General features: G+C 40.8%; 1 protein-coding gene across 6 annotated transcripts in view; it reads left to right on the plus strand.

Moving 5' to 3' along the window:
- The first annotated feature begins 14718 nt into the window (after positions 1 to 14718).
- The window catches only part of MAST2 (microtubule associated serine/threonine kinase 2), a 200525-nt gene continuing 189771 nt past the window's right edge, over positions 14719 to 25472 (plus strand). For 5 of the 6 annotated variants that reach the window (XM_012776047.3, XM_075997883.1, XM_075997864.1 and 2 more), the window contains exon 1: positions 14719 to 15199. In XM_012776047.3, the coding sequence (XP_012631501.2) occupies positions 15023 to 15199 (177 nt within the window). In that variant the 5' untranslated portion in view covers positions 14719 to 15022. The remainder of the gene's footprint in view (positions 15200 to 25472) is intronic. The other variant, XM_075997871.1, reaches the window with a different exon arrangement.

Raw genomic sequence — 25472 nt, forward strand, 5'->3', positions numbered from 1 at the left:
ATAATATTTGAAGACTGGAAGTAGTTGGTGTATCTATTAATAGTTTCTAATAAGATAAATACTTTTGTCTTTATCTTATTAGGGAGGTAATATTTATTTATTTTCTTTTTCAGACAGAGTCTCACTCTGTTGCCCAGGCTAGAGTGCCATGGCATCAGCCTAGCTCACAGCAACCTCAAACTCTTGGGCTCAAGCAATCCTTCTGCCTCAGCCTCCCAAGTAGCTGGGACTACAGGCATGAGCCACCATGCCCGGCTATTTTCTATGTATATTTTTAGTTGTCTAGCTAATTTCTTTCTATTTTTAGTAGAGACGGGGTCTCCCTCTTGCTCAGGCTGGTCTCGAACTCCTGAGCTCAAAATGATCCACCCGCCTCGCCCTCCCACAGTGCTGGGATTACAGGAGTGAACCACTGTGCCCAGCCTAGGGAGGTAATATTTAAAATGACATGCTGTGTGATATAATAGGTGTAAAATGAATTCTCTAAAAAGAAAAAAAGAGTGCCAAAACTAGCCCTGTAGATTTGTTTGCTGCATGTGATGAAACCTACAGTTTTATTGGGGTGATGCAATGCTTGACTGGTTTACTCTTTTTTTTTTTTTTTGAGACAGAGTCTCACTCTGTTGCCCAGGCTAGAGTGCCATGGTGTCAGCCTAGCTCACAGAAACCTCAAACTCCTGGGCTCAAGTGATCCTTCTGCCTCAGCCTCCAGAGTAGCTGGGACTACAGGCACCCACCATCATGCCTGGTTAATTTATTCTACTGTGTTTCCCCAAAATAAGACCTACCCATAAAATAAGCCCTAGCAGGATTTCTAAGCATTTGTGCAATATAAGCCCTACTCCGAAAATAAGACCTAGTGTGGGCGTGGCTACACAGCATATCTGCACAACCCATGCATTTCGCTGCTGAGCTACGGTAAAGAAGAGGAGCAGCCCTCTCATCTGCCCCAACGTAAACAGCTACTATCCCAGAGGTGACCTGAAAGGTGCGGGCAGCCCCACCAAAAAGGTTGGCTCCCTCTGTCAGGTCCCGGCCAGCCTGTGTGTCTGCAAGCTGAGGCTTTGAGGGGAAGATAACACATCCCCTGAAAATAAGCCCTAGTGTGTCTTCTTGAGGAAAAATAAATATAAGACCCTGTCTTATTTTTGGGGAAACACGGTATATATTTTTAATTGGCCAATTAATTTTTTTCTTTTTTTCTTTTTTTTTTTTAGTAGAAATGGGGTCTCGCTCTTGTTCAGGCTGGTTTTGAACTCCTGATCCTTGAGTGATCTACCCACCTCGGCTTCCCAGAATGCTAGGATTACAGGCGTGAGCCACCACGCCTGGCGTGGTTTACTCTTGAATGGCTTTTTTTTTTTTGAGTTTGGCAAAGACAAACATTTTAAATTGAATTTTGCTTGGAAATTTATAGAATGGGAGGAGGCTATCCTAACCCTTTGCCATGATCGCATGCAGAAAAATAATGAAAGTTGACTAGAGCCCTCATTTTTAGATTCAATCTGGTATCCATTTATGCTTCTAAAAGGAAAAACAGTAAAACAATGTAACCATTTTAGAAGAATTGAATAAACTTGTTGCAGGAGGACTGTCTTACAAATGACATAAAGCTGGGTTCCCCTAAAAAAAATTGTCTTGGGCTGGGCAGAGTGGCTCACACCTGTAATCCCAGCACTTTGGGAGGCCAAGGCAGCAGGATTGCTTGAGGCCAGGAGTTCGAGACCAGCCTGAGCAACATAGCAAGACCTCTGTCTCTACCAAAAAAAATTGTCTTGGTCTCTAATATACCATGTAAGTTCACATAAAAGGTGAAAGCTTCTGGTTTAATGCGATGACTCCTTGGAATCTGTGGAATCCTGCATTTGAGGCACAGTAGTTAGTACTGGCATTTATATTGGTGTACATTGAAACTAATGGAAATTGAATATTAGGTAAATGAGAAGGGCATTATTAACCTTAAGGTTTGTAAGCTAGTAATCAATACTATGGATCAATACTAGGGTGGGAAAGCTGGTAAGCTGGTGGCCATTAGGTAAATGCCTTTCAAATGTGAGGATGGAAAAATTAAAGTCAGCTTTGATCGAGATTTGGAATACTTTATCTATAAAACTAATTTGTGACCATTATGAAGCCTATTGCAGCCTCAGGAAAGAAATATGCTTAGCTTTATTTAAAAGTATATCGTTACTAGTCCAATCACTTTTTCACATCTTCTTGGGCCAACTGACTTTATCCACTTCCATAGGGCTTAGTGAAAAATCATATCATTGTTGTTGATACAAGTTCATAGTTTCCAATTTAACTTTATAAGTGTTATCTGAAGTTATTTTTCTCATCCCATGTGGACTCTCAAAGTCTTCACCATTCCATAAAGTTGCTGGGCCATTGTGTACCCAGCTTAACTTAGAGCATACCATCACATTTGGTTATAATTATTGTTTGCATCATGCCTTCCAGTAGTCTAGGGTTCTGCTTCCCAGAGTGAATTTGAATGAGTAGGAAATACAGAAAAAGAATTGTCCCAATTCTTTGGAATTCTAGAATTGCTGATTTAAGAGTAGGTAGATTGATTTCAAAATCAAATTGCTGGTCTCCCTGAACCAACTTTCCTCCTATTTTCTTTAGAGCTCTCAAAAGGCTAAGTTAAATGATCTCCAGAAAACATTTGTAGCAGGCTTGTGAAATCTCTTGAGACTCAAATTATTTTCTACCTAAAAAACAAAACAAAACAAAAAAAGCCTTAAACCATACATTTTTATTGTGTATAGAGGTTGTTAAACTAAAGAAATAAATGTCTATTAAACCACAAGAGAGGGAGAGGAGAAACTGTTATAGATTAAAGGAGATTTAAGAGATATATAAATGAAATCAGTGTATGGATGTTGTTTGGAAATAATTTTCCAAATGCCTGCCAAAAGATATTTTTGTGACAAAAGGGGAAAGTTGAACACAGACTGGTTATTAGATGATATTAAGAAATTATTATTGATTTTTAGGTGTGATAATGCTATTATGGTTATGTTTTTAAAGTCCTTATCTATAGATATATATGTTGAAATTATATGACATCTAGAATTTCCTTTAGATATACCAAAAAAAAAAAAAGTGTAGAGCATTAAAAAAACAAGAATGGCAAGATGCTGATAATTGTTCAAGCTGACTGATAATGGTACATAGGAGTTGATCATATAATTTTTACTAAAGATAAAAGAAGTAGGGAGTGACTAGATGTATAAAATGCAGCTGAGAAATAAAATACAATGAAAATTGATCACTGGGTTTAACAACATGGTGAACATTGATGGTGTTGACCAGAGACATTTTGGTGGGGTGATGGTGGGGGGAGCTTAATTAGAATGTGTTAAGAGTGGCCAAACCAACTAAACAAAGACATTTTGGAGACAATTAGAAAATTTTGAATGTTGACTGGATATAAATTAATTTTAAGGAATTATTGTTAATTTTATAAGAGGTAAAAATATTATGGTAATACAAGAAAATTTTCTTGTTTTTTTTTTAGAAATACATGCAAGTGTTTCAAGTTCAAATGACATACTATCAGAGATTTTCTCTAAAATACCACAGCAACAAAAAATAAAAAAGATTAAGCAAATATGGCAAATGTTGGTAGTTATAGAATATGAAGAATGAGTATAGAGGGGTTTACTATATTATTCTTTTAATTTTTGCATATGTTTATAAATATTATAATAAAAATATTTTTAAAAATAGGATGGAGGAGAGGGACTGGAAATAGTGTGTATGGACAAATCTTAGAAATTTTGCTACACATAGGAGCAAAAAATACTAGGAGTAGCTGGTGGCAGAAGTGAAGCTCAGTAAAACTTTATGTTTGAGAAATACCAGTTTGTTTGTATTCTGAGGCAATGATCCAAGATAGAGGGGGTAGCATTTATGGAGTGATATTCTTGAATAGATTACAGAGAATGGAATTACTGTACAAGCAGAGGAATTGGCTTTAAACAGAAACATGGATAAATCATCTATAGTAACAGACAGAAAAATAAAATACAGGAGTGTAGATACTGGCAGGTGAGGTGTGAGGATGGTAGAGAATGAATTAGGGGTTTGGTAGAAAGTTATGAAATAGTAATATAGGAAAGGGGAAAGTAAATGCACTAGGGCAACAGTGATTATTGGGCAACAATAAGGGCCACATGAGATTTCTGCTTATGCCTTTACCGTATGGTTGCATTTTGTTCCTAACCTTGTTCAGCTGCAGCAGTATGTATAATACAAGGAGGAGACAGAAAATAGGATTTAACTAGGATTTTGATTTTGCCAAATGAATATACCAAGATGAGAGAGGGACCAAGAGCCACTGTTCTATGCCAGAGAGTGAATATGAATTATCATGAAATTCAAGCTGAGTAAGGAGAGGAGAAAGGTCATCAGTAACACGTTTTGTTAAAGATGCCTAAGAGACATCAAAGTGAATATGCCAAGTAGTGAAGAGCTTGGAAAAGAGATCTGAACTAAAGTTATAAATTTAGAAGTCAAACGCATATAAATGGGTATTTTGTCATAGGGATATATAAGATTACGTGAGAAAAATATACTGAATAAGAATAGTAGAAGGTCCAAGGTGGAGCTCTGAAGATTGTGAACAGCTAAAAGTCATGTAAAAGAAGAAGCTGCCTCTTAAAGAGACTGAAGGGGCATGATAAGAGAGGTAGGGAGCAAACCCAGAATGTGATGTTCTGAAAGTCAAGAGAAGAAAGATTTTTGAAGGAGGCAGTAAATTGTTCCAGGAATTGCTGATTGTTCCAGTAAAATGTTTAAAGAACTAGAGCTAGACTTATTTGGGGGGGTAGGAGGGCATGGGCAATATATGTAACCTTAATACTTGTACCCCCATAATACGCTAACAAAAATAAAAGAAAGAGGGCCGGGCGCGGTGGCTCACGCCTGTAATCCTAGCTCTCTGGGAGGCCGAGGCGGGCGGATTGCTCAAGGTCAGGAGTTCAAAACCAGCCTGAGCAAGAGTGAGACCCCGTCTCTACTATAAATAGAAAGAAATTAATTGGCCAACTGATATGTATATAAAAAATTAGCCTGGCATGGTGGCGCATGCCTGTAGTCCCAGCTACTCGGGAGGCTGAGGCAGAAGGATCGCTCGAGCCCAGGAGTTTGAGGTTGCTGTGAGCTAGGCTGACGCCACGGCACTCACTCTAGCCTGGACAATAAAGCGAGACTCTGTCTCAAAAAAGAAAGAAAGAAAGAAAGAAAGAAAGAAAGAAAGAAAGAAAGAAAGAAAGAAAGAAAGAAAGAAAGAAAGAAAGAAAGAAAGAAAGAAAGAAAGAACTAGAGCTAGAGTAAGGGGGTCATAGAGAAAGAGAGAAAGAGAGACAATATAATATTATTAGGTAGGGAACTCTACAATTCAAAAAATTCTACAGTGCAACATTTGTCAAAACTATCTCGTTACACAGTGAAGAATAGAAAGTAGAAATTAATAGAAATTCAAGACATAGACTTCAACCAAGGTTGAAGTCCCTATTAGACTATAAACTAAACAGGGCCAAACATCATGTTCATCTCAGCTTACTGAACAGAAATAAGACCTGACACATAGTAGGCACTCTGAATATTTATTGAGTAAATGAATTTAGAAATTAATAAAGCAAGATAGTAAAATATAAAGAGCATGAGATCTGGAGATGTTTACCTAGCTAATGCCTCCTTATCCATCAGATTAGGTTAACTGACTTCCTCAGAGAGTTTTTACCCAGGATAGTGATTAAAATAAGAGAGACTCAATACATTTGCATTTCTAATAAGTTCCCAGATGCTGCTGCTCTAGGCCAGTGCTTTTCAACTATCTGGAACTTTTCTTGTTGTTGGTAATTTTTGATTGCAGAGACTATTTTTATAAAATATAATTTTAAAAAGTAGAAAAAATATAGTAACACAAAGACATAAAACTTTTAAATTACTGATTCACAGACATAAATTTACTCTGCCAAATTGCTATAAGTGTTAAGAGCTCGCTCTCAGTTTTTTTACTTATGCTTTGTAGACTGGTAACAGTTTGCCAACTGGCTCAGGTTCAGGAACTGCACTTGGAGTAGCTCTGTTCCAGATGATCTCTAAATTTCTTTCTGCTCTGAGGAGTCAAGAATATTTTGTTTTGTTTTAAGATGGTAACCTTTTTGTTTCTTTTAAAATCTCTATTACATGATTTATATTTGCTTTATCTTATTTTGTACGTATATCCTCTGCTAACTTGGAAGTTTAGTTAGTTTTTAGTTCTTCTAGTGGGTACCTTTATAATGATAACATTTTCTTATATTTCTTGAGACTTTATTAACTTTCTACTCTTAGCAATGGCAAAATTACTGTTCTTCCACTTCTTTCCAACCCTTCTTTTCCTTGAACATGCAACTTTAGTTAGCAACATAAATTATTTTTAAAATTCTTCTAAACATTACCTTTGCACCTTAAATAGCCTTTAAATAAATTTATATCTTTATTACTTATCATTTTTAAACAATATCTTTTGACCTTCCAATACTGAAAGATGAGGAAATCTACTTTTTCTACCTATTTTCCAGCTTCTATTAGTTATATTATTAATAATTCATATTACCACAGATTATAACATTTATATTGTGTTCTGAAATTATAATGCCCACAGTTATTTTTGTCTCAAGCTGCCATATGGTTACAAAGATGGAGTGTCTGTGAGTTTAAGATGCTTTTTTAAAAAATGTTTTTCAAATTTTTTTTAAGAGACTGAGCCTCACTCTGTTGTCCCTGCTAGAGCGCAGTGGGGTCATCATACCTCACAGCACCCTCAAACTCCTGGGCTCCAGGGATCCCACCAGCTGGGACTACAGGCACACACCACCATGCCCAGCTAGTTTTTTCTATTTTTAGTAAAGGTGGGGTCTTGCTCTTCCTCAGGCTGATCTTGAACTCCTAAGTTCAAAAAGATCCTTCCCCCCCCTTGGCCTCCCAGAGTGCTAGGATTACAGGTGTGAGCCACCATGCCCGGCCCTCTTAAAGCTCTTCCTCAAGCAGATCAACTTAGTCTCTTAGACTAAGTTCTGCTTCTTTTATCACTTTATTATTCTTCCTATTTTTCATTCTGCTTATCCTGCATTCTCAATGTTTAAAGAAGCAGTTTGTCATCAAGAGAACTTTCTTGGCTGGGGGGAGACTTGGGGGTGGAAGAGAAGGTTGTGAGCATTTGCTTGTTAGTAATTCCCACTCTGTCACATACATTTCTGTCTTAGAGCTTTCCCTGAACTTTAGACTCATATTTTCCATCTTGTATATTTCACAGGCACCATAAAATGTCTCCAAATTGCTCTTCTTTGTAATGTTCGGTGAGTACATTTGTTTAGTATTTGCCTTTCTTGCAGGACTAAATACTTGTTGAGTGTGTGAATAATGAGTGAATGAAATAATGATCCTTGCTCTTCCTTCAGGACAATGAAAGACATTACCCTTCACCTGGCCATTTAAGCCAGAATCCTCAGGGTCATCCCTGTTTCTTCCCATTTACTCATTTCCCCTATATGATTATTCATCACATCTTATAGGTTTTATTCTTTTAATATTTCTTCTAGCCTTTCCTCTGTAGCCCTACTGCTATAACACTGTGACAAGTATCTGATCATCTTTTACTTCTTCATCTTTTTTGTGAGACAGAGTCTCACTCTGTTGCCAGGCTAGAGTGCTGTGGCGTCAGCGTAGATCACAGCAACCTCAAACTCCTGGGCTCAAGTGATCCTTCTGCCTCAGCCTCCAGAGTAGCTGGGACTACAGGCATGTGCCACCATGCCTGGCTAATTTTTTCTATTTTTGGTAGAGACAGGGTCTCCCTCTTGCTCAGGCTGGTCTCCAACTCCTGAGCTCAAATGATCGGCCTGCCTCAGCCTCCAGGAGTGTTAGGATTATAGGCGTGAGCCACCATGCTCAGCCCTTACTTATTCTTTTGTAATAGACTCATAAATGGTTTCTGGTCTCTACCTTTATTCTCTTTCAATATATCTGTCTAAGACATGTTATTCATGGTTCCAGACAAGTCCACCATCTCCCTTTTAGGAAAATTATCCCTTCTGTTTCCTTGTCAAGGGGCAGTCCTAGGCAGTCATGTTCTGTACCACATGACACCATCTCCCCAACTCCTAGACATTACTGATTGGACTAGGTTGGGACCCTAACTAATGTGTAGGTTGCCCAGCAGCTATTGAAGTAATCTGACAGGTAAAACTTGGCCAGTTAGCATCTCATCCTTTAGGCAAATGAATTAGGAAGCAGGAAATGAATCAGAAATTAGAAGCAAGAACTGAAGTTTTAAAAATTCAGGCCAAGTAGTAGAGAAGAGGCCATGATCAAGACAAAGTTTTGGCTGAGTAGAAAACATTGGTAGGCAGAGTGATGATATAAAGCAATGACATAGCATAGTGGGTAAAGAAGCTGGTTGATTCTGAGAGGAAAAACAAAAAGACACACAAATCAAATGAGAGATCAAGAAAGAAACTGAGTCACGATAATGACAAAGCATAAAGTAACATGCCCTAAAACTCTTGCTATTGAGGATCCAGAAGATGCTTCTGGTTCCAAATTCCCTGAGTCCACCTACACTTTTATTCTTGGATTTCCCTGAGATTCCTGTTTCCCTTATTTCCAAGTGTATTGTAATGTAATTTCCATCTGTAGCCAATTCCCTGACCAAAATTAAATTTGTGATCTCCAGCAAATGAGAAACCAGATATCATCATAGTAAGTCATTGCAATAGATGTTTGGCTACATATAAGACACCCAAAATAACAGTGACTTCAACAAGATAGAACTGTATTTCTCTCTCACATAATAGTATAGAGGGTAAGTACTAACCACAATAGTACAATAGAGATGGCAGCTCAGCTCTGTGAGTTCATTGACACATTCCTACATTGACACATTGTTATCCATAGGATGTTTTTCTCATCTCTGTGGTCCAAGATAGATTTCTGCTGTGACAATTTCCAAGCAACAGGATGAAAGAAGAGCAAAAAGAAGAAATGGAAAATAGACTCCTCTCTAAGAGCCTAATTCAGGAGCTACACTCATCACTTATGTTCACATGGCATTGGTCACAGCTTAGTCACATGGTTATGTCTGTCTTTATTCTGGGTGACCACGTGTACAACAATAGGAGGGGAAAATGGATACTGGGAGACAATTATCTGGTTTTGCCACAATAATAATATAGAAACCCTTGAAGTTGACTTTTAGAAGAATAATGTGGGCCCCTTTGAATCACCTAAGGAGTCTTAGAAGAGTTGAGCATGCTAGAATCACTAAAAGCAGCCTTCTCCAGGAGCATGTGAGTAGATTCCCCAGGCCCCTAGAAACACTGAGGGCAATTTTTCTGTAGGAGTATTAGCAAGTAATCATTGCCTGGGGAAAGGGAGCATAATTACTCCCTCTATAGTGAGTGTTTAAGAGGAAGAGCTGAAGGTCCTCTAGGATGTAGACTCCTTGGGGAATTTGTCCTGGGGCTGCTTGTTTCCATGGGAGGTGACTGTGCTATGTATGGGACCTGAAAGGATAGAGGACTTAGAGCTTCAATTGTGGGAACTCTGGCCTGAACACCCTTGACTGAGTTTAGTGCCCAGTGGGATTATCCTTCCTCAAAAAAAGTTCTGCTGAGGCCAGCACAGTGGCTCACGCCTGTAATCCTAACACTCTGGGAGGCTGAGGCGGAAGGATTGCTGGAACTCAGGAGTTTGAGACCAGCCTGAGCAAGAGCAAGATCCCACATCTATTTAAAAAAAGAAAAATTAGCCTGGTGACATGGCACGCCTGTAGTCCCAACTACTTGGGAGGCTAAGGCAGGAAGATCCCTTGAGCCCAGGAGTTTGAGGTTGCAGTAAGCTATGATGACGCCATTGTATTCTACCTGGGGTGACAGAGCAAGACTCTGTCTCAAAAAAAAAAAAAAAAAAAAAAAAAATCTCTGCTGCATTGGGAATACATTTCCTTGGAAGCAATGCCATGTTGTCTGTATTAGTCCATTCAGGCTGCCATAACAAAATATCACAGACTAGGTGGCTTAAATAACAGAAATTTATTTTATTTATTTTCTCAAAGTTCCGGAGGCTAGAAGTCCAAAATCAGGGTTCTAGCCAGTTTGGATTTTGGTGAGGACCTCTTCCTGGCCTGAAGACTGCTGCTTTCTTGCTGTGTCCTCATGTGGCCTCCCTTAGTGCCCTTGCCTCAGGAAAGAGAGAGAGAGAGAAAGCCCTCTGGCTTCTCCGTGTATGGAAACTAATCCTATAGGATTAGGGCCCCACCACTATGACTTCATTTAGCCTTAATTGCTTCCTTAGAGGCCCCATCTCCAAATACAGACACACTAGGGCTTAGGACTTCAATGCATAAATTTTTGGGGGGCAACATAAATATTCACTCTATAACATGGTCCCAAGAAGTAATAATGCTAATAGACTAATCTATTTCCAGGTGAAGTTGGCTATGGAAGTTGGACTGATCTTCCTGGAGTAGATTTCAGAGATATCTACAAATTATTCCCCTCCCCAAATCCATTCCCCCTTGCCACATAACTTTAGTTTCTTCCCATACTAACTTACTTTGGTAATTACTTGCTTTGTGAATTACAGCTTGCTTTGGCAAGGACACAGTTGCCAATGTGGCACCAACAGAGACTTGAAAAGTGCTTTCACAATGAGGCTTGCTGTCTCTTTCTGTTCTTAGAACCCCTACCACTGCTGCCATGTGAAGAAGTCCAAGCAAGCGGGCTGGATGATGAGAGATATATGGCCAGTCATTCCTATTGCTATATGGCCAATAGCCTGCCAGCTGCCAGATGTGTGAAAAAGCCATTCTAGATGATGTAGCCATCAGCCAGCCAACCCTCACTGGCTGTACATGTATGAGCAAGCCCAGCAGTGATTGGCTAAACCAGACCAGACCATAGGAACCATCCAGTTGGCACAGAGAATTGTCCACTAAATAAATGGTGGTTGTTTTAGGCCACAAATGGTTTGTTATATAACAATAGATAACTGTCATAGTTACCTTTTAATATATTAAAGAACGTTAGATTTCTTAGCTAATTAAGGAGGAAATACTAGACTTCCTGATAATGTGACATGAGGGGCCTGAGTAACTAACTAGAAAAAATAAAAGCAATATGATCACATTTATACTGTAACATTATGGAACATTTTATATCAGTTAAACGCCTAAATACTGGTGGCCGTCGGTTCTGAGCTCTATGTCAATGTAACCGACATCTTACTGGACATCGTCACTTGAATATATCACTGGTACTGCAGAGCAAACACAACTAAAACTGAATTAACCATAATCTTCAAATTTCTCCTCTCCTCTGTTCTCTAACTCTGTTGCCTAAGCTAACAACGTGGAAACCTTATTCTCAAGTCTTTTTTCTGCCTCTCCACCCAGATGTCATCAACAGGTCCTGTTATTTCTACTTTCTGGGTCTCTCTAAAATCCACCTACTTTCTTCTGTCCCCACCATCATTGTCTTAGTACTAGTCACCATCAACTCTCAGCTAAGTTTAATGTCCTAATTTGCATAGGATTTGCTAGTGCAGTGGATGTAAAGTACGTGAGAAAGAGAGGACTCAAGGATCACTCTGAGGGTGTGGCCTGAACAATTGAAAAAAAATTGACTTGTCACTTATTGAGCTGGGGAACACAGGGGTAAAAGTGGATTTGGGCCAATTTGCATCCCACAGCCATGAGAGGCTGAGAAAGTGAGTCTCTGGCTGTATTTTATTACCATGTAATAAAAAGTTGCTAATTACCACAAACTTAAAAGCTTAAAATAACATGCATTTTTTATTTTTTTTTATTTTTTTTTTTTTTTTTTTTTTTTTTTTGAGACAGAGTCTAGCTTTCTTGCCTAGGCTAGAGTGAGTGCCGTGGCGTCAGCCTAGCTCACAGCAACCTCAAACTCCTGGGCTCAAGCCATCCTCCTGCCTCAGCCTCCCAAGTAGCTGGGACTACAGGCACAAGCCACCATGCCCGGCTGATTTTTTATATATATATATATTAGTTGGCCAATTAATTTCTTTCTATTTTTATGGTAGAGACGGGGTCTCGCTCAGGCTGGTTTTGAACTCCTGACCTTGAGCAATCCACCCGCCTCGGCCTCCCAGAGTGCTAGGATTACAGGCGTGAGCCACCGCGCCCGGCGCATTTTTTATTTTTCAGTTTCTGTGGGTCATGAGTCTAGACATAGCTGGATTCTCTGCTTCAGGGTCTCACTTTGCTTCCATTACGGTGTTGGCTGGCCTGTGTTCTCATCTGGAGGCTGGAATGGAGAAGGATTTGTTTCCAAGCTCACTCTCATTGTTGGCAGAATTCATTTCCTTGTAGTTGTAGGACTAAATGCTTTGGGGTTTGTATTGTTTTGTTTTGCTGGCTGTTGTGCCAGAGGCTGCCCTCAATTCCTAGAGGTTGCATGCAGTTTCCTGACACTCGGACGGCTTCATACCCAGTTTGGAGAATGATAGCTTGCTTCTTCAAGGCCACTAGGAGTATAAGAGTGAGTCTTCTAGCAGTATAGAGTCTTATATAATGTAACATAATTGCAGAAGTGATATCACATTACTTTTGTTATGTTCTGTTGGTTAGAAACAAGTCACAGGTCTCACACACAGGGTAGGGAATTATACAAAGGTATCAATGCTGGGGAGGGCATGGGTTATGAGGGCTAGCTTAGAGTCTGTCTGCCATACTGACTTTTCCAATTTAAATAGTGGAAGATGAGAAAGGAGCATGGGGTTCTGGTGCCTAAACTACCAAGTCTGGGTCAGTGGATTCTCCTGCCAGAGACTATGAATTTGAAATGGCGACACAACTATAAAGGGAAGCTCAGAATTACTTTGCAGGAGTACATAGTAGGAGCACAATACACTACCTGGTGGTGGTGACAGCAGTGTCCTGAGATTGTCCCTGATGTGCATTATGTGGAGGCTCCTTGTTTCCTGCCAGTTTCATAAGCCTGTTTCTCTAGTTTCCATTCAGTTTTGTGATCCCTTCTATTTAGGCTTCCAATAAATTATCCCTTAGGCTTGAGATGGTCAGAATGTGTTTCTGCTGTTTGTAACCAAAAATGTGGCAAACTCTGTATCTGTAGCTGGTATAACTATATATAGTTGTTACAGCATGGATTAATAGGAGAAGGAGAGGTAGGCAGAGGCCAGGTTTGGATGATCTTGTCAGCTGTAGTAAATTTATACTTCACCTTGAGATTCATTTAATTCTTTTAAGCAAGGGAGTAAAACATGTTATATGAAGATTCTTGTGAGGGCTCTTTGGAGAATGGGTTTGAAGAGAATGAGACTGGATGTTGGTGAACCAGTTAGAAGGCCTTCCCTGTCAAGTAGGTGAGGGAAGACAAGACTTGAATTGAGGTGCTGTTAATGGGATGGAAAGAGGAGGCAGACTGAAGAGATAGTGAGGTTACAGAAGCAGCAGGACTTGTTCGTTAATTAGATGTGAGGAAAGGAGGGGTAGGAAGGAGTCCAGGATGACTTCCAGGTTTCTGGTTGAGGCAACTGAATGGGTGTGAGGAACTGGGACAGGGAATACAGGAGCAAGCTGGAGAGAGGCTGTATGGCACACTGGTTATGTGTGTGGTCTGGTATCTGTTATCTAACAGACCTCAGTTTGAGTCCTGGCTGTGTCCTTATTAAGCTGTGTGATGTTGAGCTTGTTAGGTAATTTGAGCCTGTTTCCTCAACTGTTGTAAAATAGAAATAATACAACTGACTCTTGCTCATGTATGTATGAATTGAATGCATAGTGTGTGGTATCTAGTAGGCACTTCATAACATTAGCTATTATTAGTACTCAGAAAGGGTACAGGTAGGAGGCCCAGGACAAATGGGTGAAGCTTTCAGGAAAGTCTTCTTGATCAAAAGAAGAAAAATGCGACATGTGGCAGACCAGCCAAAGCCAGGAGGCCATGCTCTGCCACATGTTGCTGAGCATATGAGTCACTGGAGGAGGCAGGTCAGGCTGCCCAGGCCACAGCAGGCTGGATTGGGCTATATATGATGACTTCATTGTCAGTGGGAAATCCAGAAACGTTTTTTGTCTTCCCCTCCACCCAGAAGGAATCCATCAGTTCTTCCTCTTTTCGTAGGACTTTCCACACTCTTACTGTTTGAAAGGAGCAGGAACAGGGGAAAGGGACAGAAGAGCCAGAATTTGAGTCCCATCTAGTTTGCTGGGTAACCTGGTGCATTTCAATTTGCCTTAGTCTCCTAATCTGTAACATGAGAATGTGCAGACTTGCCTCTAAAATGTGATGGGAGAATCGGGTGAGGGTTGGCAGGCACTAAACAAAAAGGCAAGCAATAGCGTATGCACCCGTTGTATATTTTGTCTCCAGGCCTCTCTCGCTCTAGTTCCGTGAGGCCACTGATCGGCTCTAACTGACTTTTCGGCCCCCAGCGCCGAGGTTGGCCCGGCACACAGTTTATGAATGGATGAATGAGGGCTCAATGAGCGCCCGCAGCCCCAGGCAGCGCGCCCGGAGCCCCGCCCCCTTCCGTTCCCCAGACCGCGTGGCGCGGCCACGGGCGGGTCTTTCGCGACCGTTCGCCGGCGCGTGCGCGGGAGGCCGCGCGCGGCCGGAGGTGGCGGGCGGGCTGGCGGTGCGCGCGCGCGAGGGGCGGGGCGGCCGGAGCGGGCGGGCGGCTGGCGGTGGAGCCCGCGGCGGCGGCGGCGGCGGCGGCGGCGGCGGGTGGCCGGCCGAGTGTGTGCCGGCTGGGAGAAGACAAGGCGGCGGCGATGCTGCCGCCTCCGTAAGGAGCGCCGAGGAGGTCGCGGTGTTTGAAGCCCCGGAAGGCTCAGAGGCGCTGCGGGCTGGGAGCGGCGTCTTCGGGCGCCAGCCGGGCCATGGTGGCCGCGGGCGGTGGTTGGCGCGGCGGCGCTGCGGCCCGGGGCCGAGCGGGGCCGGGACAGTCGCGGCGCTGACGCCCGCGGGGCCCAGCCGCAGGCATGAAGCGCAGCCGCTGCCGCGACCGGCCGCAGCCGCCGCCGCCCGCCCGCCGGGAAGATGGGGCTCAGCGGGCGGCGGAGCTGCCCCAGCCCCTGCCCCCGCGCCGGCGAGCGCCGCCCGGGAGGCAGCGCCTGGAGGAGCGCCCCGGGCCCGCGGGGCCCGAGGGCAAGGAGCAGGTAGGGCGGGCTGGGGTCCGGCCGGGGACCTGAAGGGGAGCGGTGGGGGAGGGGACGGGTTTCAGGCGGGAGGACCCGAGCTGGAGCGTTTGAGGGGTGGGGACTCTGTAGTTCCGGAGGAGTGGGAGGTCTGAAGAGGCAGAAAAATGGGGAGTGGAAAAATGGAAGTGATGGCCTGGGGTCACATTGGAAATGGGGGAGTAGAGGAATGAGGAATGGTCCTACGGGCGTTTGTAGTCAGGGGTCTAGATGGGGAGAAGGGACGCCGGAATGTGGGCTTGGCGAATGAGCTGCAATGAGTATGGATATTGAGCAGTTATCCGGAGGGATAAATATTGCTTGATGGGGAAAGTCGATTTGATACAGTGTTACCCTGTTCCCTAGGTTGTCCGTATAGTTATAAAAACGGATGACATTCCTAAGCATCCTCGGATTTCGCCGTGATTATACTTTTGTATGAGTGTGTTGAGAATCATTGTTAAGGTTCTCCTCACTAAACATCTAATTCATGAATGAGAAAGCACTTTTTAAAACACCAACAGGCAGTGGGCAATACCAAGTCCAATTCTGTGAGCAGGGAATTCATAGATCCAGGTTCTGCCTTCCAATTTACTGCTGAAGACACCTTAATGGGAAAACACAGTGGCGTAAAAATATTCCTGCAGTTTCTGAATGGACAGGATGTGTTTATGTATTAGTCAAGAGTAGGTGTATTTATGAGTAGGGGATAAAGGTCAATTTTATCAGGGAGGAGAAGCTGCCACTAGTAGCTGTAGGAAGTTCAGTGAAAGGAGAATAAATGATCCTTGGTCTTGCTGGAGTTTCAGAAAAATATTCTGTAGTAATAAACTCTAGTGACAGCTTTGCTTTGGCGCAGGTCTAGTTGGGACCTTAGTGACTTCATCCTTGAATCTTTTAAGACTTGTTATAGGTCTCGTGTCTCTTTCCCCTCAGGTGAATAAGTATCTTTCTAGACAGCATTCTTTATTACAGAGTTCAGTGTTGCACCTGCTGGCCCTTGGATTTTTTTCCCCTTTTGTTCTTCCACCTTTTATTCTCCACCAAGCCATCTCTGTCTCTTTATCTCTGTACCACTAGCCATCTCTGTCTTTATTTCCAGGCTGCTGAGCATTGTCCTTTACTGTAATCCAATACCTCCTTATCCTTGTCTTTTACTTTCTCTACAGATCTAGTCAAAAAGTACATCGTACTTCAAGTTCAGATCCTTTCCTGACTCAGTTTACTTGGTTCAGTTGACCTTACTGCATGCTTCACTGAAGAGTTCAAGGTTATTGATTTTTCTGTCTTCTGAATCGCAGAATTTCTTGTTCACTCATATTTAGCGTCAGCCTCAGAGAAATAAGCACTGATCCTCTACTCGGAGGCTAATTCTTCTACTTATGTCATTGATTTCGTGTCTTTCATCTGCTATAGAACCTTGTCCTCTCTGTGTCTTATATTGCAAATAAAAATAAAACAACATAATTTCTGTGAATTGTGTGACCTACCCAAGCTACTTTGTTATCTCTGCTTCACCAGCAACCTTCTTGAAAAAGAAGTTTGTATTCATTGTCTCAGCTTCCTCACCTTGTATACATTCCTAATATTATGATTTGGCTTCTACACAGTTTCCCCAAAACTGAAGTCTTCAAAGTCACCAGTAACTCTTATTTTGGTTTACTTTTTTATTTTTTATTTTTTACGGTTGAGGTTTCACTCTGTCGCCCACACTGGAGTGCAGTGGTGCAATCATAGCTCACTGTAGCCTCTAGCTCTTGGGCTCAAGGAATCCTGCCTCAGCCTCCTGAGTAGCTGGGACTGCAGATGCAAACTGCCACACCTGGGTAATTTTTAAATTTTTTTTGTAGAGATAGGGTCTTGCTCTGTTGCCCAGGCTGGTTGCCAACTTCTGGCCTCAAATGATCCTCCTGTCCTAGTCTCCCAAAGTCCTGGAATTACAGGCATGAACCATTGTGCCTGGCTTGTTTACTTTTTTTTTTTTTTTTTTGAGACAGGTTCTTGCTCTGTTGCCCAGGCTAGAGTGCATCCTCGTAGCTCACTGCAACCTCAAACTCCTAGGTTTGAGTGATCCTCCTGCCTCAGCCTCCCAAATAGCTGGAACTAGGGGTATGCACCATCACACCTGGATAATATTTCTGTATTTTTGTAGAGATGGCATCTCCCTCTTGCTCAGGCTGGTCTTGAAACCCTGGCCTCCAGCAGTTCTCCCACCTTGGCCTCCCAGAGTGCTAGGATTACAGAGGTGTGAGCCACCATGCCTGGCCTGGTTTACTTTTTTATTGAGCTGTGATTTACATACAGTCTACAAATGAAAGGCTCATTCAGCCCATGGATTTTTACAGAATGAATATCCTCATATGACCACTATTCAAATAAAGATAGAGACCACTTCCAAGACACTAGAACAGTGGTCCCCAACCTTTTTGGCACCAGGGACTGGTTTCATAGAAGACAGTTTTTCCATGGGATTGGATTGGGAGGTGGAGCTGTGGTGGTGATGTGAGCCGTGGGGAGTGGCTGTAAATACAGATGAAGCTTCCTTCACTTGCTCACTGCTCACCTGCTGTGAAGCCCCCCACCCTTTTCCTAAGTTTTGTGGAGGACAGTTTTTCCATGGATGGGGCTGGGAGGGGTGAGGGTGGTGGCAGAGCTCTATATCCTGGTCCCTAACAGGAGTTCGGGACTGCAACCTTAGAATGTTCTCTTGTACTTTCTCCCAGTTGTTATCCTTTTCCAAAGGTAACTATTAATACTTTCATGACTTCTAGGTCAGTGACTTACCATATCATTAAAATAGAATCCATTATTTCTCTGTTGAAATGTACTTCTCCCTATATCTTTCCTTTTTGTTATGAAACTTGAAATTAGATCCATGATCTTTGATTTCTCTCCCTCCCTTGACCCTCCACCCCATTAACCAGTCAGGTGTTAGGTTCTGCTGAGTCTGCCTTCATGATATCTTTCAAACCTTTTATCGTACTGTCACTACCTTAATTCAACAGACTAATAAAGTTTAGTCTTGGTTGTTGTGATATGTTAACTACATTTACTCAACCTTCAATCTTTTAACCTGTAATATGTTCTGTATTCCATTAAAAAAAAATTGAACTCATTGCCTACCTGGCTAATGGTAAGTGCTGGATAAATATTTGTTAAATGTTCGTTTCATTTCTCTTACCTTCAGAAACCTTCATTAGCTTCTTATTACCTGTAGAATTAAGCCTAAAGACTGGCATTCAGGGTCTACTTGATACTTACCACTTTTTGTTAGAAGAATCAGAGTTAGATGCCCCTTCTTTTGGTTCCTTGGGCCCCTCTGCTTTTCCTCATCATAGCACAGATTACTGAAATTGTCTTGTCTCTCTCATGAATAAGTTTTTTGAGACTCAGACCATTTCATTATTATTGTATACCTAGGGCCTAGTATGGTACTTGAAATAGTTATTTGTCTGACTATGTTAGAAACAGATATTTGCTCAGTGAATTATCCTGATTGTCAGACTCTCAGAGAATGAACTCCTCAGAGGCTGTTTTATTCATCATTGTATCTCTAGCCTGTAAGTGTTTTAACTGGTCCATAATGGACATTCAGTAAATATGTGTATTGTTAGGCACTTTTATGTACTTATTTTTCTCTGCTTCTGCCTGTTAAAATTCTACTCAAGCTTCCAGGCCTAACTCATATGCCATAGAAACTCTTCTATGAAGTTGTTTTTCCATGTGGGGTTTTAGAGGATCTTTTCTTGGGCTTTAGAGAATCTGGGAATGTCCTGAAATTCCAATTTTCAAAATTCTGTGATCCAAAAAGTGAAAGCTTGGGTTCCAAGGGATTAAATGAAATAATGCTTGGAAAGCACATAGTAAGCAGGTGCTTAATAATGTTAATTCTTATCTTACTTTGTTTCTATTCTATAACACATTATTTGATCCATTCCTAGATATAAAGTAGGTGCTGAATAAATATTTGCTGAATGAGAGAATAAAGCAATGTTTTAACATTTCCATCCTGCTGTATTCATTTGTATTGTTTCATTTCTGCTTTTAAGTTGTAAATTATTAAGTGTAGGAGCTAGATCATCATTTTATCTAACATAATGCATAGCCAAGGGCTTTGTTCACAATAGGTGCTAAGTAATTAATTATTAAATAAATGAATAAATAGAAAATGATTCAAATGTTTTGAATTTGGGCTATTTGAGTAATAATGGTAGTAAGATAGAAGTAGACAAGTAAAGGAGATGGGACATCTTTGAGGAAGGGAGAAGATGAGTTCAATTTTAGTCCCTAGAATACTCTTAGCATTGCTGAGGAATTTTCAAAATTATTTTATTGGAAATCAGAACATAAAGTTTATCAGCCCTTCTTCCCCTCTTATCAAGGGTATGGGCAAGGGCTAGCTCCTGAAAATTTGTTAACTTTGAAATGTTTAGTTTCATTAACACTACTGGGAACAGAGAGGCTGGGAGTTTTCCCTTTTTTGTTCTATTAGATGTCCCTTAGCCTAAAGCTCAGTCTAAACACTTTTTCTACCCCCAGTCACTCATAGTGACCTAGGGTTGGACTATCAGAGGCAGCTGAGTTTTGTAATCAGTATGTCTCCTTTATTGCTTGTCTTGGCTGTTATATGGTTCTCAGTTAAATTTGCTACCTAGCTTTGTACTTGCTTGGTCAAATCCCTTTGGTACCTTGGTAATTACTACTTTTCATTAGTAGGTGTTGTTTTTCATCATTAATGTACATTCTTGCATAGGAGTTTGAAAACTTGGGTTGTTGGATCAGGGGCTAGCCCTGGGGGAAGAGGGAAGAGTCCTTAAAGGAAATGGTGGGGCTAGGAGGGGAGAGGCTAGAGGTTATTGAGAGTAAGTACTCACAGAATGCATTATTTGTGAGATGTAGTTGACCACCCTCTTGTTTTAGTGTTGTAGCTTATTGTTAACTGTCAAATACTCTTTCCTCCTCCTCTTACTAGAGCCTTGTACAGCAAGGATGTGCAGCAAATACTAGGTGATAAAAATTGACATCAGCCTGAGCCTGCTACTTCCATATTCATTAGGTACATTTTATCTTTACCAACAATGTTCCATCTCTAAAACATTAGTTTTTACCTTGCACACTCTGACCTTTACCTTGTCTCTTATTTCTCCAGCTCATACTCCTTTTAGAATTTCCTCTTCAAAAATTGTTTAAGCTCTTTGGAACTTCCAGTTGATTGATTTTTTTTTTTTTTTGGAACCATCTTTTCACCGTCAGTCAGCTCATGCCTCTGTTTTCCTCCTTATTCAAGTTAACATGTCATGGGCTATCGTAATTGTTCCTGCCCATGCACCCTCAGCTCCCTTGCCTCTTTCTCTCTCTGTCATACCTGCCTAGCAAGTCAACCATGATTAAGCCAACTATCTGCCTGTTCTGTACCTGTATCTAAGTAGCTGAATGTGGCTAGAGAAAAACACAACCATGTTGACATTAAATTTGTGATCATGAACCTGAAAGAGTCTGTCAGCACTGACAGTCAATCCTATGACATTTCTTCATTCATTAACTATTCCATTCTTTTCTTTTCTTTCTTTCTTTCTTTCTTTCTTTCTTTCTTTCTTTCTTTCTTTCTTTCTTTCTTTCTTTCTTTCTTTCTTTCTTTCTTTCTTTCTTTCTTTCTTTCTTCCTTCCTTCCTTCCTTCCTTCCTTCCTTCCTTCCTTCCTTCCTTCCTTCCTTTCCTTCCTTTCCTTCCTTTCCTTCCTTTCCTTCCTTTCCTTCCTTTCCTTCCTTTCCTTCCTTTCCTTCCTTTCCTTCCTTTCCTTTCTTTCCTTTCTTTCCTTTCTTTCCTTTTTTCTTGAGACAGCCTTGCTCTGTTGCCTGGGTAGAGTGCAGTGGTGTCATCGTAGCTCACTGCAACCTCAAACTCCTGGACTCAAGCAATCCTCCTGCCTCAGCCTTCTGAGTAGCTGGGACTATAGGCATGCACCATGATGCCCAGCTAATTTTTCTATTTTTAGTAGTGACAGAGTTTCTATCATTTAAGGGTGGAAGGGCTAGGCACAGTGGCTCATGCCTGTAATCCCAGCACTTTAGGAGGCCAAGGAGGGAGGATTGCTTGAAGCCAACAGTTTAAGACCAGCCTGGCAACATAGCTAGACCCTGTCTTTAAAAAAAAAAAAAAATTAGCCAGGAATTGTGTCTTGCACCTGTAGTTCTAGCTACTGAGGAGGCTAGAAGGATCGCTTGAGCCCAGGAATTCGAGGCTGTGAAGAGCTATGATTACACCATTGCACTCCAGCCTGGGTGATGACAGAGTGAGACTATCTCAAGAAAAAGAAAAAAAAAGTTCTTCCAATTATCCCTTCATAATCTTGCATCATTAGTTTTTCTTTTCTGTTGGATGATGCTTGTCATCTTATAATCATGCTGCAGTATTTCCCATCTTAAAAAAATTTTCATTAAACCTATGTATAACCCCCACATTTGTTCATTTAATTCAATAAGATTTTTTTTTGAATACTTGTTGTCATTATAGCAGTGAAAAAAGCAGAGAACAGTCCCTGCCTTCATGAAGTTTCTATTGTAGTAGAGGGAGTTAGATAACAAAAAAAATTAGTCACATATATTGTATGTTGTACTATATGATGATACTTACTGTGAAGAAAAGAAAGCAGGAAGGAAGGTAGTGATGGGGGATTTTGGTTTTAAACAGCATGGTCATGATAAACACCTTCTAGAAGAGGATATTTGAATAAAGACCTGAAGGATGTGGGAGAGAGTGGCATTTAGGTTATCTGGGGGAAAAGGATACTTGATACAGAGACTAGCAAGTAAGCATATCTCTGCCTCTGAGATTTGTGTTTGGGGAACAGCAAGCAGGAAGCCATGGGGCTAGAGTGGAATGAGTAAGAGGAAGGATAGTAGATGAGCTCAGAAGGGAAGAGTCTCAGATTGTGAAGGGTCTGTTAGGCCTTTCTAACTATTTTAGCTGTTAACCATTGAATGAAATAGGAAGCCATTGGAGAGTTTTGAGCAGAGGAGTCACAGAGTCTAACGTTTTAATCCAGTCTATTTGGGTCTAACGTTTTAATCCAATCTATTTGGCTGCTGTATTGAGAATTGACTTAGAGTGTGGAAGCAGAGAGAACAGTTGGGAGGTTATTGCAGTAATTCAGGCGCCGAAGAACAGTGGTATGAAATAGTTGTCTAAGAATAGAAGAGTACTCCTCTACTCTCCTTAGTTTTTAGAGCTCTTATGTTTTATTCAAAATCCATTTAGAGAGACAGGTAACATAAATTACTTCAGAGCAAATTTTTGGTAAGATCATTCTTAAGAATACAAAAAGCTAATTCACAAATGTCCAGTATATGATAGTCAACTGATAGCATATACAGGCTTTACAAAACTATGTTGATTATTATTTTTAATATCTATTAGTCTATATGCTGTTCAAAATCTTAATATTGGTAACATTTTAAATACTTTCAACGTATTTATATTAGAACTGCCTGCTTTATTACACAGAGTACTCCTCTTTATAACAGAACTCTTCAAAAGAATTGTTTATATCTTCTTTCATTTCCTCTCCTTCCATTCTTTCTTTAGCCATTCTAGTCAGCCATTTCTCCTCATCATTCCACTGAATATCAAGGTCATCATTGACCTCCATGTTGCAAAACCCATTGGCTGGTTTTAAGTTTTCATCTCATTTGACCTATTACAGCTGACATGGTTGATCGTGCCCTCATTTGGCTCCTGGAATCATGCTGTCTTGATTTTCCTGTCTCACTGAAAATGCTTCAGAGAGTTTGGTTTTTATTCTACCTCTACATCTCTTCTTCCTTTTTACGTGATCTCATCAGATTGTATTGCTTTGCATTCCATCTGTTAGCTGACAATGTCCACATTTATTTCTCTGGTCATGACCTTTCTTCTGAGCTCTAGGCTTCTATTTTTAATTGTGTGTGTAACATTTCCATTTGGATAGCTCATCGGCTGCTCAAACTTAACATGCCCAGAACTGAACTCTTAATTTCACTTCCCAGTCTACTCCTTCCCTGGTCTTTCCCATGGCAATAACTGACACTGTCATTGACTTATTTACTCAGAACAAAATTTGAAAGTTGTCTTTGATTCCTTTGTTAATCTCATCTGTATTCCATATTGAGCCCATCAGGTCTGCTGCTATGATCGTCCCTCGATACCTATGGGGGATTGGTTCCAGGACACCCTGCAGGTATGAAAGTCCACAGATGCTTGAGTTCCTTATTTAAAATGGTGTATTAATAGTATTTGTGGCCTGAGCAACATAGCAAGACCTCATCTCTACAAAATATAATAAAAAGTAAGTTAGCTGGATCGGGTGGTGTGTGCCTGTAGTCCTAGGTACTTGGGAGGCTGAAGCACAAACATCACTTGAGGCCAGGAGTTTAAGGTTGCAGTGAGCTATCATGATGCCACTGCACTCTAGCCAGGGCAGCAGAGGGAGACTCTGTCTCAAAAAACCCCCACAATACAACAAAAAAACAGTATTTGTGTATAACCCATGCACATCCTCCTATATACTTTAAATCATCTCTAGATTACTTATAATACTTAATACAATATAAATGCTGTACTCTATTTTTGTGTTGTTCTGTTATTTTTTGTTGTTTTATTTTTATCGGTTGAATCTGGATGCGGAACCTGTGAAAACAGAGAGCCAGTTGTACATTCAAATTGCATGAGACTTCCCCACGATATCCACCACTATCTTAGTCCTAGCCTCCATCATCTTTCATCTGGATTATTGTAAAAGTCTCCTAATTGGTCTTCCTAGTCTGTTCTTTTTTTTTTTTTTTTTTGAGACAGAGTATCACTCTGTTGCCCGGGCTAGAGTGCTGTGGCATCTGCCTAGCTCACAGCAACCTCAAACTCCTGGGCTCAAGCAATCCTTCTGCCTCAGTCTCCCGATTACTTGGGACTACAGGCATGCGCCACCATGTCCGGCTAATTTTTTCTATATATATTTTTAATTGGCCAATTAATTTCTTTCTATTTTTAGTAGAGACGGCATCTTGCTGTTGCTCAGGCTGGTTTCGAACTCCTGAGCTTGAGCGATCTGCCCGCTTTGGCCTCCCAAAGTGCTAGGATTACAGGCATGAGCCACCACGCCTGGCCCTTGATTCTGTTTTTAATGCCCTCCCTTGTCCCCTGTGATAATTTTGCACATAGCAGGTTATCCTTTAGAAGGTTTAATTGGAGCTTGTCACCTACAGGACACCTACAGAGCCACCTACAGTGGCTTTTCATCACAATTTGGATGAAAGCCCAAAGTGCTTATCCTACAGGATTTTATATGATCGGGCACTTGGCCTTCCCTCACATCATTTCCTTTCATTCTTCTTGTTCACTGAGCTCTAGACACATTGGTTGCATTGGTGGTCCCTGAATATATTAAGCGTGCTCTTGCTTGAGGTCATTTAAAAAATTATTATTGAGGACTTTTGCACTTGGTAATCTTCTCTACCTGAGATATTCTTTTTCCAGATATATGTATATAGCTGGCTTTTCCATTTCATTCAGGCCTCCATTCAGATATCACCTATACAGAGAGGCCTTCCTTGACCAGCCTTTCTAAAGTAAATTTCTTTACTTAGGAAAGGAAGAAAAACTTCCTTTCCTAATTTTTATTTATGTCCTTTCACCTGTTACTGTCACATATTTGTTGTTTACTGTCTTTTTTCACATTAGAATATATACTTCCTGAGGGTAGGAATTTTTGGGTGTGCTTTTCTCACTGCTGTATCTCTAGCTTCTAGAATTCTCTTATAAATAGAAGATATTAAATACTTCTTGACTAAATACATAGTGATTGAGATTGAGTCAAATTCTCTCAATTCAAATTCCAACTCTGTTACTTGAAATAAGTTACTTAAGTTTTCTAAGCTTTAATTATCCCATATGTATAATGGAGATAATATTATTACCTATTTCTTAAGGTTATTGTGATGGTTTAATAAATTAATCTATGTAAGACGCTTATATAACCTGATAACAGTAAGCACTCAGTAATGGTTAGTTATATTTTCAAGATACATGAACAGGGTATGTGAATATTTTATAGTATTCTCATCTGGTTTTAGAATGAAATATAATAGAAAAAGATTTCTTGACCTTTGATTTGTTGGCATCATTAAACTGTTTTCTTATTTTGTTCAGCTTGAAAAGGAGGCTTTAATTTGTGCATTTTTCCCTTAAGGGAAACTTTTATGGATTTCTTCCTTAAATAACTGGTT

The sequence above is a fragment of the Microcebus murinus genome, chromosome 2 (assembly GCF_040939455.1).
Source record: "Microcebus murinus isolate Inina chromosome 2, M.murinus_Inina_mat1.0, whole genome shotgun sequence".
Taxonomy (NCBI): domain Eukaryota; kingdom Metazoa; phylum Chordata; class Mammalia; order Primates; family Cheirogaleidae; genus Microcebus; species Microcebus murinus.